The sequence below is a fragment of the Lipophrys pholis genome (assembly GCF_963383615.2).
Source record: "Lipophrys pholis genome assembly, chromosome: 1".
Lineage (NCBI taxonomy): Eukaryota > Metazoa > Chordata > Actinopteri > Blenniiformes > Blenniidae > Lipophrys > Lipophrys pholis.
The window spans coordinates 46,134,914-46,149,255 of NC_137635.1; the positions used below are offsets into that span (position 1 = coordinate 46,134,914).

The following is a 14,342-nucleotide window of genomic DNA, read 5'->3' on the forward strand; positions in this document are numbered from 1 at the left end:
AGCTTTTCTGAATTAAACACGCCCACTTGGACTGACCAATCCCAATCATCATAAAATAAAATAAAATAAAAAATCGGAACTAATTTTTCTACATTATTCGCGGTTAGAAATCTAACCAGTGTTGTTTCATAAATCAGGTGGTCCATGATGGATTGTCGAAGCTTAAAATGGTGAACGTTCAACTGAATTGTGACCTCTAGTGGTCATGGTAAGTACAACATCGGTATTGAAATTTCAAGTAAATCAAATGTGATAGATTTCGTCATCACAGTAAGTTTTCTATCACAAGTTTTTCAAACATTGAGCTATTTACACTGCTCTGTTTCCCTTCTCTCATGCCTTTTTCAATACATAATTTTCATTTATAAAAATTAACCAGCAAATTCTTTGCTTAGCATGTTGTTGCTACAACTTTCTATTTAATTTTTTTTTTTTTTTTTGCTGATTTCTGACAATTTTGTCACCCCAGTAGATTTTCAGGGCGACCCCCTTCTAGTCCATATGGTTACTGGTATTAAATTAAGGTTTTAGGAGACTTGTCGTCGACGAGTTTAGCTCTTAAATTTAAATAATAGAAAACAGATGGCTTAAAAGACAAAAAAAACTAAACAAATAACAAAGGCTGAGGAGATCATCCACAAAAACATTGAGTACAATTGAAGTCAAACCACTTTTATTCTTTGTATTGTTGCAATTTGCTGTAATGTTTATTCTGCCTGCGAGCAAGCGGCTCCCAGTACATTTAGCATCGATAATAACCTATCCATCACATTTGGAGCCTCCTGCTCCTTCTTTCCGTCACCAACTGAGCAATGACTACATACCAGGTACTCGTTACACCACCTTGTGGTGCTAAATTGTACTGCAAGTCTGTCTGCTAACGCCGATTGATATCGCAATTTACTACCTTAATTGTTTCAAGGTAAAAATGCTGTAGCTTTAACAGTTCACATGTTCGATACAACATTTTAAACAGCTTGAACAGGTCGGGGTACGTCTGATTGGTGGAGTTGACTTGAGGAAAATGGTAAATGAAGTCGTGCTTGGACATTATTGGGATGTTCGAGAAGTGACAGCCCCACTGCATAGGCATAACCCCAAAGAAAGCGTCGTGTGAAGATCAGTTTTGACAGAGAAAAATAAATTCCCCTGTGAAATGAAAAGATGCAAAGACTTCCAGTTCACAATATCAAGAAGCGAGAGAGCTAGGAATAATCTGGTGAACATATATTTTCTCCTTGTGAGCAGCACACAAACCCAAAACAAACAATAACAAAGATTATTAAAAAACCAACAACAAAAAAAAAAACCCAACAACCCCAACAACCTTAAATGAATGGAAATCAGTGCATTTAGTCACACAAGCTGTCGTCTTTTTACTCTGTGTCCCGAAGAAGGCGATTATCAAGCGAGGATCCTTCAGAACAACTTCCTCTGGAATGGTCATTTTATACAGGACAGCAAATGAAAAGACAAAAAAGCAATCAGAGAAGAGTCGTTAGCCCCCTCCAGCCTCAGCCGGCCGACGGGCATCCACAGTTCAGCTCGAAGGGCAGCAGAAGGGCACTTAGTCGAAAAAAAAAAAGAAAAAGGAAAAGAACAAAGATGTTTGTCTTTGCACGCACTTCACGCACACGTCTGCAGCGGTAGATCCATCGGTCCGCTCCCGTCCCGGAGCCACGGCGTCGGCGTTCTGTGGACTGACCCGGTTCCAAACGCTCCGCTCGGTTTGCCTTTCGAATGGCACATGTAAAGCCAGGAGAAACACTCTGCTGAATAGTTATTTGGTAACCCGCCAGAGATTAAAGCAAAGCCAAAGAAGGTATTAAAAGTCCAATTCTCCATAAAAATACAGTCCAATTTTGATTCTGAACTCCAGTCAGGCCTGAAATGAGTCTTTGAAGAGGTTCACGCTGGTGGAACCGAAGATCTTTAGGCTCCACCGTTGTGCTGGTTGATTTACATTTCTACATCCATGAGCATGAGTTCTTGTTCCCGAAAATACAATTTTTTTTTTTTTTTTCCTAAAAAGACTCTGTAAGCTCCATTTGTGGATCAATGTTCAGCGAAGGCAGGCCAAAGGTCAGGTGGTGATCTTCAGTATCCCGATTACTGGGATTGACGTTGAGCACATCCGTTGGTTCGTGGTGTGGAGTGTGTGTGTGTGTGTGTGTGTGTCTGTGTGTGTCTGTGTGTGTGTGTGTCTGTGTGTGTGTGTGTGTGTGTGTGTGGGGGGGTTTGTGAAGTTGTCACGGTTTTCTTAAAGCTCATCAGCAACATTCAAAGAGTCTCTACGATGACGCTCGTAGTTGGATGTCGCCGTCCCCGGGGCCCTGCACCGATCAAAATGTTGCCCGAACCCGTGTTTGACGTGGAAGTGCGCCCGCCGTGTCTCTGTTAGGAGAAGTCGCTGTCCTCGGCCCCGTACAGGTCAGCCAGCTTCCTGAACCTCGGCCCCCAGTCACTCAGGTAGTGGTAGTCCTGCTCGGCCTCCGACGAAGCCGTGCCCAGCGAGCTGAGCGACTCGGCCACCGAGCCCGCGCCCTCGTAGGCGTACGTGGCCAGAGAGTCGTAGGGCGGCGCCGTGGGGTTGCAGTCGTTCTCCAGCACTCGCTGGTTGATGAACTCGCGCACGTCGCCGTTGTCGCGCGAAGCCATGGCCACCGGAGGCATGATTAGGCCGGAGGGGGCGGGGTGGCGGCGCGGCGGGTACAGCAGGGTGTCGGTGGGGATGATGTCCCGCCTCTGCTTGGCCGACTCCTCCAAGGCGGCGGCGGCGTCCGGGTGTCGCAGCGCGCCGATATCGAAGGCCTGGGTGTCCTCCTCGCCGCCGCCCTCGTCGTTGTAGCTCACCACGTTGTCCCGGACGTCCTCTTTGGAGATAATGAGGGGCTCCTGCTTCCTCTGGCGTTTCAACGCCGTGAACAGAACCACGATCACTGCGGGGAACAAGACGGAGATCGGATTAGACGGACACACAGGCAGCATTCCATCGCCTCAGACCATCTTTCATTCCTACCGGTTGTGATTGATGATGCTCCTTGTATCGGTTTATATTAAAACACGAGCGGCGCTCGGCAGCGGCTTTATGAATTGAGCTGCACTCACATCTCACCCACACTTATGTAATTTCTATCATTTCCACTCACAAATCCTCTCCTAAAACCCACGGGAGTCGCTCCAGAAAGCTCCAGAAAGTTTAAGACCTCGTTTTGGATTAGACGGTTTAGACTGGGATCATAACTGTCTTTGTATATTTGATTTTGTGCGCGTTAAGGCAATATTTTAAGGGAGGCACATTATAATTGAAAGCTTTGTATGGTTGGATTGGAAAAAAAAAAAAGAGTCTATAGAGTCTTTCTATCGGTTTCTTAAGTTATATTCACTATTCTTCTTTGAGCCTCAGCTTCGTTAACATAATATCACATTATTAACGTTTAAGGTTTTTTTTTTTTTTCTCTCTTCGCTCTGGCAGTTTGAGCTAAATGTGAGAAGCTTTGATAGCCACGACCGACTCAGCTCGGTCCCGTGGACCGGATTATGTGAATACAGCGTTTGAAGTGGCAGCGCTGACCTCGTCGCTCCCGTCAAAGCAGCGGCCAATCAGAGCGCCGCCAGTGAGGATGACTAACACAGGTGGATGCTGAGGTGGAGGTGGGGCTTTGGGATAAAGTTATGAAAAGCTGAAGTACGTTCAAATACATGAGCCAGTTTTAATTGTGCTGTAAGAGAACCGCGGCAAAGAGAAGAAAACACCCAGGATGCATCAGCCATGTTCTAAACGAGGTGTGAAAAGAGGGACGCGGTGCAGGCAGACCAGAACAGACAGCCAAGCCTTTGATTTTTTCCAGGGGAGGGACTCAGCCGTACACATCATGCAGAACATTTGATTGGCTAAGCTCATGCGGGCCGCTTTGAATTTCAACGAAGAGCGAACGCAGAGAGCGGCGGCGGAGCGAAGGTCAGGGAGCCCGACGAGCTGATAATGCCTCCAACAGAAGCGCCGCAAACATGAGCACGGAATGTCTGGAGAGCGCGAGTGGTGGGACGTGACTGGGGCAGCATCAGATAGTGAGAATGAGGGGGGAAAGAGAGAGAGAGAAAAAAAAAAAGGTAATCCGGATGGAGGGAGAGGTCAGTGTACAAACAGAGGTGAGAGAGAGAGGCCCGAACACCAAACCATCCCCGCGGCGGGGCCATGATGGATACATTCATATGCATACCCAGATTACTGCAATACCGCCGCCTTAAGGCGGCGCTTTGATTAACATATTAAATATAACTCCATACAATGTGATTCCTCCTTGACAGAGAATTGGTTCCAGCACTTGCCGCTGCCCGATTTTTATTTTCTTCGCGCTGTTGAATAAGTTGAATCTCCATGTGTTTTCACACTTTTCTCCTGGAGGCGGTGCCTCAGTGTGATTACACGAAAAGGCTTTTCTTTACGAGCAGCGAGAGTGCGCCGCCTTCACTTCCTGCCGGATCATCGCCCATCTGGGGGTTTGATCTGTTGCCGGAGATGATCAGAAGAAACCACGTCAGGTAAATACACAGCAATGTTGTCAAGCGTTGCATTACTGGTAACGTTTGGGGAAAAAATAGGATATTTTCTGGACTTTAAGACTTCGTTCACGCGACCACGTTTTCAAATGGAAATGCAACTTTTTGGAAACGGTTCAACTGCACATGTACGCCATGGCTGCTGTACATAGTTCTCCTGCACATGCGCAAGTAGATGGACTAATACAACAATGGCGGCCTGTGTCATGACTGACAGTCCATACTCTCCTGGGACGCGGAATAGCAATCCAACTTCCTCGTTTGTCCATATGAATGTCTGTGTACTCGTCATGGCTAAGGTTTACTGTGCGTTGTTCTCTGTGCGCATCCGTGTGGTTTCATTACAAAAAAAAAAAAAAGCAACAACAGCACCCACTAGTGGCCTGACATTGAAACTGAACAGTTTTCAGCATTTCTGCCAGTTTTTCGAAAACTTTGCCGGGTAAACGCGAAACTTCTAACCGTTTATGTCAAAATGTTTAGCGTTTCATTCATTTTTACTTGGATTTCATGGTCTTTCCTTTGGTTCCACTATGTGAGAAAAAAATCCTACGACAGTGAATGTAGCCACTGTTAACCTCGTCTCCAGAGCACGCCAGTAATAGAAAAACAGACATATTTCCACATGACACAGCTATATGCCATACTCTGCAGAGTTTTACTGTCCTCTGCTGTAACTCACTGTGTTGGCTCGTTATGCTAAAACATGCCGTCGTCAACATGTCCTGTCCTATATCGCCACGCACGGTTTAGGTCCCTTCGTTTCATATCGCAGCAGACTCCAGCGGCTCTTCCAGTGTAACACAGATGCAGCGTTGCGTCGTGTCATGTTACGTCACACAACAGGCAGCGCTGTATGGTGACCCGTGCCATCTCAAATCCTCCTCGTGTCACACATGAAACGTCCGTGTGTGGCGCTCTGCAGTTTCCCGTCATTTCCCGCCGCGTCGCACGCCACCTTCTCATTTACACTTTGCACTTGGGCCAATGTGTACCTTTTTAAACCTCCCGAGAAGAATTTCTGCTGTAACAACAAAGTGTCTTGCAAACAAATGCGTTGTCGGCGAGAAAGCGACGATTGGGGTGTGATTAAAAGGTTAGATGAAGACAGACACAAAATGATCTTTTTACACAAATGGAGGAGGACAATAATGAATACTCTGTGTGTGTGTGTGTGTGTGTGTGTGTGTGTGTGTGTGTGCAGGTTGTTGATGGCAGGCTGCCTCATCTCTATGCATGCATGTATGTACTGTAAGTGTGGACACTGCATGAGAGCACTTTCTCCTTCCTCTGTGTGTGCCTCCATACATTTGTTGGAGTGTGTGTGTGTGTGTGTGTGTGTGTGTGTGTGTGTGTGTGTGTGTGTGTGTGTGTGTGTGTGTGTGTGTGTGAGTGTGTGTCCACTAAGTCTGCAATGACTGCACTTTTAGAGGCATAAATATGTATTCATTTTGCAAGCGGCCCACTGGACTGTGACCACTGCATGAATAAGAGGATAAGTGGGGATGTGGTGGCAGATGAGATGCATTCATTTCCATAGCAGGTTTGCCTCAGACGAGCGGCAGCGGCAGCAGACGGAGGCTCTGAACCAACATTGTTTCCCATTAAAGCGATTGAGAAAGCACAATGGCTGCATGTGTTTACGATATTGGACAAATGGAGGCTCCTGCGGAGGGCCAGCACCAGCCGAGATAAGCACGACTGGTTCATCCTACATTTTGGAATAATTGCCCGATTTATTGTGATGTTTCTTAAAAAGAGACTGATTATGCTTACTGGTTATTATGCACGCCGAAGCTTGGACCTTTTTTTTATTTATTTTTTAAATCCCCCCCCCCCACGTCTCCTTCAAAGGAGTTACTTTCAAATGCATTCGCCTCATTATTTTACAACCTCGTTCCAAATCAGCGGGGACATTATGCAAAGTGCAACAAACAAACTGAAGGCAATGATGTGCAAATCATTTAAACTCTGGATTTATAATTGACTAATTGAATATAGATTTATTGTAAACTACACAGCCTGTGGAACTTCCAACGAGCTCAACTGTCAGTAACAAAATTGAGTGGAAAAAAAGAAAGATTTTGGAGAGTCAGTAAAGATGAGGAGGGGCTCACTGCCACAGTTCAGATTGAGACCCCGCTTACACAATAACATTTCCAGTGAAAATCCACAGTTTTTGCATTTTCCTTTCACAATAATTTACACGGCAACGTTTTGGAAACATGTGCATGAACACGGAAATGGTGAAATCAATGTAGTTGGCATGTTGGGCCACCAGTGGGCGTTGTGGTTTGTTTTTTTGTAATAAAACCACACATATATGTGCACATAGAACAATGTACTATTCTGAGTGAAAAACTGAAGAAAAAAAACCTCCACCTCTACACCCGTTTTCACCACTGATGTCACACTGGATCGAGCATCGGAGTTCTTATATCAGCGGCCATCTTGGTACTCCCGGGCACATGTTATCGTTTCTTGGTATCTTTTCGTGTTCGTGATTTATTCATTTTATGTTGCGCAGCAATCAATGGTAATAACATGGATCTACTTTAGTTGTAACCAGGGATGCACCGATACCACTTTTATAAATGACTAAAGTGTTAATCTTTAGCTACTTGCTGATACCGAGTACCGATACGAATACTTTTTAAATTCCGTTAAGCCTAATTCATACTCCATACGCAAGCAATACGCCAATGACGTGTTGCCATGAACCACTGACACTATGCACACCTCCAATAGTCATGAAGACTGAATATACTAATGCGTCTACAGTACGCAAAGAGCAGTACATAGCGTGTATCTACGAACTCCCCTATGCGTACTGTAGACTGTAGAGCGACGGACCAAGCTTGCTAATAACATTTTGCCATTAATGAGTATCAGTCGTACTTTAATCACGTTTAGCATATAGCATCCCTGGTGTGTGAGCCCCGAAACTCTTTAGCATGTAGCACGGCTCGGAGTAACATCCTCCTGGAGCCCCTGAACAGTGAAACTAATAAGCGACATCAGGCTAACTCTGCTGGTCCACATGTCTCTGCTGATTACGTTGTACGGACTAACTTTTGCCTCCTCTTGATATTTTGTACGGAACCTAATTGACAGTCTGCCTTACTTTTGTCATTCTCATTAATATTAAAGAATCTTCAAACTGTGGACATCGCTCGTGGTCTCTGTCTCTCGCTGAGGTTGTATCTGGGAGCTTTTTTGAGTATTTCATGCAGTATCGGACCTGATACTCAATACTCGTATCGGTATCGAAGCATCCCGAGTGGTAACCCAAAGTAAAACTCTGCTGTGATGCATATGTTCGACTACTTACTCAACAGTATGATGGCACACAGGAGGATGGCGATGAGCGCCCCGGTGCTGAGGCCGGGGGAGCTGCTCAGGGCCTCGGCGTTGCACAGCTCCATGTTTCCCTCCCGGTCGCAGGTGCACACCCTCACGGTGAGAGTCCCGGTGCTGCTCTGCATGGGGTAGTCTCCGTCCGTGATCACCACGGGAACCAGGTAGACGCTCTGGTGCAGGCGGCTGTAGCTGGCCCGGCGGGTCAGGATGCCGGCGGTGTTGTCTGAGTCAGAGAGGCTTTTGGTGAGAACATGATTACGGCACACCTGCAGCGCACGCTCTGTCTGACACCGTGTCACGCAGCAGAGGTGTGAATACAAATCACTTTATTAGCAGGTTGCAGGGAGAAATGTGGGCGCCTCGGTGACTCATTCCACCTCACCGAGGAGACAAAGCGTGGGGAGGAATCTGCAAAGAGTATTGAACTTGACTGGATGACAGGAGCGACATACTGTGGTTACTGTTTTACCAAATGAAAAGTCTTTAAATCGCAAATTAAGACAGAGTAATGAACTGCTGCTCGACTGTGAGTGATCAGTTAACCCTGAGCTTGGAAAGCACGAGTTTCAGCTTCCAATCCCAATTATTTCAGATATTTGATCGAATTAAAGTGAACTAAAATGATCCAGATGTTAAATAGTTAAATGTCTTGTGGTGTTGTGAGCCAAGATATCAATTCATTAGATCTACGACAATGGATATCGATTTGATAAACTTGGATCAGAGATGGAAGCAGACTCGACTCCCGACACCATCTAGTGGTACAAAATTGTGCTACTTTCTACCCGAGCTGCACAATATATCATAACAATTTGGGTAATATACTGTGCATATTGCAAAAAGAAACGTGTCAATACTTCCTGAGAAAGGTTGTTGGAAACTAGGGATGCACTGATACTGATACCCGATACTGGTGTCGGTATCGGTGTAACTCGATTGATAACTCAACATTTAACTCATATCTGTCAAACACGTTTTACTTCAGGACCAACAAGCCGTCCAGTTTCATCTTGAGTGGGTGAGACAGAAAATAGTGCCAAAATAACTTTCAAATTTAAACTTTGAAGATGAAAATGTCTATATTTTCATGAAACCAAACAATTACTACTGAAAATAATGCCAATATCAACATGAAGCCAATTTTAATGAAACCCCCTGATGCACAATACAGTGAAATGTCCCCAAAACTTCTCCTATAGGTTTTGCATTATGCATGCTTTTACAACCTCACCCTGACAGCGTGGCTTTGAGGCTAATGTTAGTTTGCATTTTCACATTGAGAGAGCTAGCCTTCACGTTGTATTCGCTATTCTTAAAAAAAATCATTGAAAAAGAATCCGTTTTCTTTGGGATGCGATGCATATTTTGATTTGGCAAACTATTGAACCATTTAAGTGTTGCTTTTGTCCATTTGGGTGCAGGGCAAATTGGATGATTGAGTGTTTCTGCACATTTCTCATGACTTCATTTATGAATGTACTTGATTTTTCTTTGTGGTCAATCTTCTAAAGCCTTGAGTCAGGTTCCATACCTCCGTTGTCCCGGACCGTGAAGTTGCTACGGTGGGTCCCCTCGGGAGCCAGGCTGAAGAAGAACTTGTGTCCCGTTGACGGCTCGTCGGCATCGACAGCGCTCACAGTCTGGATCCGCTGCGGGGGAGATGGCAACTTCCATTAACACCAGCGTCCCGGTAGATTTAAGTGAGTTAAGAGCAGTCAATGAGTGTGGAGAGAGGCTGGCAGGGTTCGAGCGGCCACTCACAGCCACGGTGCACATTAGTGTCCTCACTGCAGAGCAGCCAAAACTCAACAGATTGGGATATTATCAGGATCACTGCTGTCTGAGCTAAATAAGCCCGCAGTCTTTCTGTCAACAGCACAGCTCATAAAATCATATATTGCACTGAAATAGGACAGCACGCAGCCAAGCAGCTCGGTTTACTGAATCATACGCAACAACACCCGGTTCAATGAAACGAAACATCCGATTCTTTACTCATGATACGCTCCTCATATGGCAAGTTTCTCACGTCACATCAGAGTCAAATAAAAGTACTCACTGCAGTGGATCCCGTCCCCTTTTATTGCTTTAGGAAGCATTGTCACAACGCAATTCAAAAGATTTTGAAAAAAGACATTGTGAAAAAAAAAAAAAAAGGATATAAGCCTGAACACTGACCCATTTTAAAGTGATTGATTCAACAGATTGACCAATTCAAGAGCAGTTGAGGGGATTGGAGTTAGAGGACTCGCACCAAGTAGAGATGGAGTCAACGTGTCTCGGAGATTGGAGGACGAAGACTGTATTCATTGAAACACGAAACTAACAGTTCTAAAGGTTATTGAAAAGTAAAGTCAGGACAGGTTTAAAAAAAAAAAAAAAAAGAAACGGAACATTTCTATCATTAAGAAAAGGAAGGAATGGAGTCACACTGAGCTCCGAGCGCCCGTGACGAGACGAGAGAGGGAGGACACCCAAGACTCATCCAAATACTCCCACAAAGTGTTTTTAATATGTTCGTTATAAGCCACCCTGAGTGACATGGACGTTCGAAACTGAGGTGTGACAATGAGCGCACCGCTCTCCAATGACTCCACCATGAAAAGTACGTCATCTGCATACGCCTCCAGGCAGGAAATAAATGAAGAGAACCAAGAATAGAGCCATTGTTCTCGTAGCATTCATGCACAGAAGGAAAAAGGCCTGGAATGGGCGGAGATGGAGACGTTGTGCCGGTACAATATTCTATTAACAGGACATTTAAGGACTGGTAAAATTTACACACTTATTGTGGTATTAATTACAAATCGAGCCAACAATATCAACTTCACATGCTTATTTTGAACATTTTCCATCAGAGTGAAGCTCCAGATTTAATGTGTCGACCTTCCCAGCTTTAGTAAAAATACATGCAAACTTCATACTGTATAGAAAATGATGTATTGACCCGAAATAGAGAATACTCTTGACAAATGATCAAAATAAGTATGATTTAGCGTGGCCACTTAATATACATTCGGGAGCCATAGTTATCAAAAAATACTGGAAGGAGTTTATGCCAGAATTTCTTTGCTGTCCTTCAGCATAATTGTCCCATTCATATTGAAATGTAACAAAACACCCACTTCCAGAGCAAAACAATGAGTGTTTGGATCGTACAGAGCTGATGAATGAAAATGGAAGGAGGTGGATTACTGTATGGCAGCGGCGGCGGCGGCGGCTGCAGCAGCAGCATGACAACTTTGTATTTTTCCCAACAGCGTCGACACGTCGCCGCTGGGATCCACTGCAGCTGAGCGAGATCAAGACGAGCACAGCTGCTGTCGACTGAGCAACAAGCAGCCGACAAACTTTTTTGTGCCGCTACCTCTCAAATCTACAGGGGGGAGGAGAGGTTCGCACTCCCAAGATAGATTTCGGGTGGGGAATCGCTTTGGAGAGCAGAAAAGCTGACAGCAGCTTGGACGGATTGTGTGTGGATTTTCACAGTCACATTCAGAAACGGGGAGGAGAATAACAGGCGCTGTGGGCTTCAATTAAACACACATACAATGAGGAGTCCAAAGTTCACCGTGAACAAGAAGGAAGCACCAGTCCTGTAAATATAGCGTTTGTGTCTCAGACAAAAAAAATAAAATAAAAAATCCTTATTTCAAATCTTGTATAATGGGAATTGTTTTTCCAACATTAATGCTGTTGATAAGATTTTCTGCTCACACGACAATGTTTTAAGGGAAAACGCATCATTTTTCGTTTCAAAGAAGTTTCATGTTTACACAACAACGTTTTGAAGATTGAAACCATAGGAAGGCTGAAAACGATGTAATTGGCCTGCCAGGTCACTCATGGGTGCTGTTTTTGTAATGAAGCCACGCACATGCTCACAGAGAACAATACGCTGTACACGTTAACGATGGCGAGCACAGAGACCGTCGTATGGACAAACGACCAAGTCGGATTGTTATTTCGTCTGAATCAAGAGTAGTGCCACTCTAGAGGCCACCATTGTTGTTATTGTCCAATCTACTCATGCATGTGCAGAAGAATTGTTTACTACGACCGTGGTGTACCGTTCCCCCCCCCCCCCCCCCCCGTTGCCACGGAGACAGAGTTGGAGCCATTTTGATAAAACGGCATTTTCAAAATGAAACAAAAGTTTTTCCATTTTGGTTTGATACCAGGCTTGGCAACTTTCGTCTGTAGAGTTTGTGTCTTCTTCCTGTGTATGCATAGGTTTTCTGCCCCCCCCCCCCCCCCATGGACCGAAAACTTGTTACCCCGAATTTCCAGAAGTGTGTGTGTGTGTGTGTGTGTGTGTGTGTGTGTATGTGTTCTTGTTCTTCTACACTCGTGGGGCCCGAAACCTGATTCCTGACGACTCCTGTCATTTTGGGGACAAAAATGGCAGTTCCTCTGTTGGGAACTCATTAAACCTCAAAGAGAAGGTGTGTGAAGACTGAAGGCTGTGGTTAAGGTCAGGGAGGGTGCAGTCTGAAGAAAATCAATATAAGTGAATGTATTGTCAATGGATTTAAAAAAACTAAAAAAAAGGTGACTTCTAGTTTGAATCACACACAGCAGGTTTTCATAGAAACTCACATGGATGGATGAGTCATTCAGAAGTAAAGACAAGGGGGGCTCTATCACTGTCGAGAATTTAAGAATACTGAACACCTAATCTAACAAAAAACAAACAAAAAACATCTACATTTATCAGTTACAATACAGATCCAGAGAATTCATAAAAATGTGGCAAAAAGAAATATACAAAAAGGGCAATTATGTGGCCTTTCAAATAAAATTTTCTAAGAAACGTCATGTACCATTAGAGGGAGCTCACGTACTCATTGGTGGTATTTGTGCCACAACTTGAGAATCTTAAAGCTTTAAAAAAAAAAGACTCTTGAACTCATCTAAAAACCACAGTTCATCTCTGCATCCACAAATACAAGTTCAATCTCCACCATGAAAAATAAATTATAAAAGCAGATAGAAACAAGAAGCAGAGACGCCACTGTCTGATTTCATCTCGTGGTCTGACGGAGCAACATGCAAAAGTGTTTGTGAAAAATGGTGGATGGAAACCATCCAGCTTGTTATCAGTACACAGTTCAAAAGCCAGAATATGTGAGGATACGGAGAGTGCATTAGTGCACAGAACAGGAGTGACCTGCGTGCGTGAACACTCACACGCTAATGCTGGAGCAATTTACAGCCTTTAAAGCAACAGATACTAAAATGCGAAGCATGTCTGTTCCACAGAGCCGCTTGTTAGACAATGTTGGAAAATATTCTACACGTACTTCAATCAAAATAATCTGGTTTCTAGAATGATCTCTCAGCTCTCTGCAGAGACTTGACATACTATCAAAACAAAAAAAGAGCAGCTAAAATCTTATATTGAACATTTCAAATTCCGCAAAACTAATATAAAAGTATCAAACATTTAGACTCAATGATGCTTTCGTCCCAACTGCCGTATTCTGCTGAAGATAAGTCACACGACTTTTAGTTGTTTGCTTGGTTATGTGACTTATATTAGAAAGCAACTTAAATATGTAATACAGCATGTTGGACCACTAGATGTCACTGTATGACAATATAATGCTGCTACGGTACCACAGAAAAACAAAGCAGGAAAAATGTCACCAAAAGAAAAATCTATAGGACAAACTTTATAAACAAGAGAGTGTCTGAGAAACCAATGAGGTACTGGAGGAAAAAGCAAATTGCGGTGATGAAGGAAACAAAGAAGGCTTATCATGGGTATGATGGCCCGAGCTGAGGATCAAATTAATCTCGAACAGAGAGGAAGCGACTTATCAATTAGAACGGTTTCATGTGGGCATTACCAAAACAGTACATCTTATTTACCACTGAAACTTATTTTTCCTATTCATGACCATTTTTTTGACAGTATATTTATTTATGTGCCATTTGTAATCTGTATAATACAGCATCATTTTCATAACATAGTCATGATTTCACGTAAACGAGGCCTGAAAGTATGAAGTTGCCTTACAAAAAAGAGGCAAAAGGATTCCCTCATTTTAAAGTTTTTGACAATCGTACAGATTAAACCAAAATAATATGCGAGAGGGTTAAAGACTTTTTTCATTTCACCAGCTCAGAATACGTCAAACACAGGCCGACACAAATCAGACAACATGTCTTTTTTAATACATGACTTCTCCAGACTTCTGGCCGTGGATGCCTTCTGACTTTGGTCTGAACTTAAAGAAAAGGTATCGAGGTTCGATATGCAATTCCAGGCACTCTGATGATTTGTTTTTGATTTGAACTTGAAGAATTCCAACCCAAAAAGTCAGATATCGCATATGAAAGGCTTTCACTGGCTGCTAAACTTTTCCCATCTCTGTACTTTCACCCAGCAGCCATTGGTTTGACTATTGCTCCAA

General features: G+C 43.9%; 1 protein-coding gene across 1 annotated transcript in view; it reads right to left on the reverse strand.

Annotated features, from left to right (window-relative positions):
- Nucleotides 1-440: 440 nt before the first annotated feature.
- LOC308108169 (cadherin-6-like) overlaps nt 441-14,342 on the reverse strand; it is a 121,463-nt gene continuing 107,561 nt past the window's right edge. Inside the window, exons 10-12 of the mRNA XM_080460929.1 lie at nt 9,455-9,572; nt 7,895-8,146; nt 441-2,939 (exon numbers count right to left, since the gene is read on the reverse strand). Of these exons, the coding sequence (XP_080317055.1) occupies nt 2,398-2,939; nt 7,895-8,146; nt 9,455-9,572 (912 nt within the window). The 3' untranslated portion in view covers nt 441-2,397. The remainder of the gene's footprint in view (nt 2,940-7,894; nt 8,147-9,454; nt 9,573-14,342) is intronic.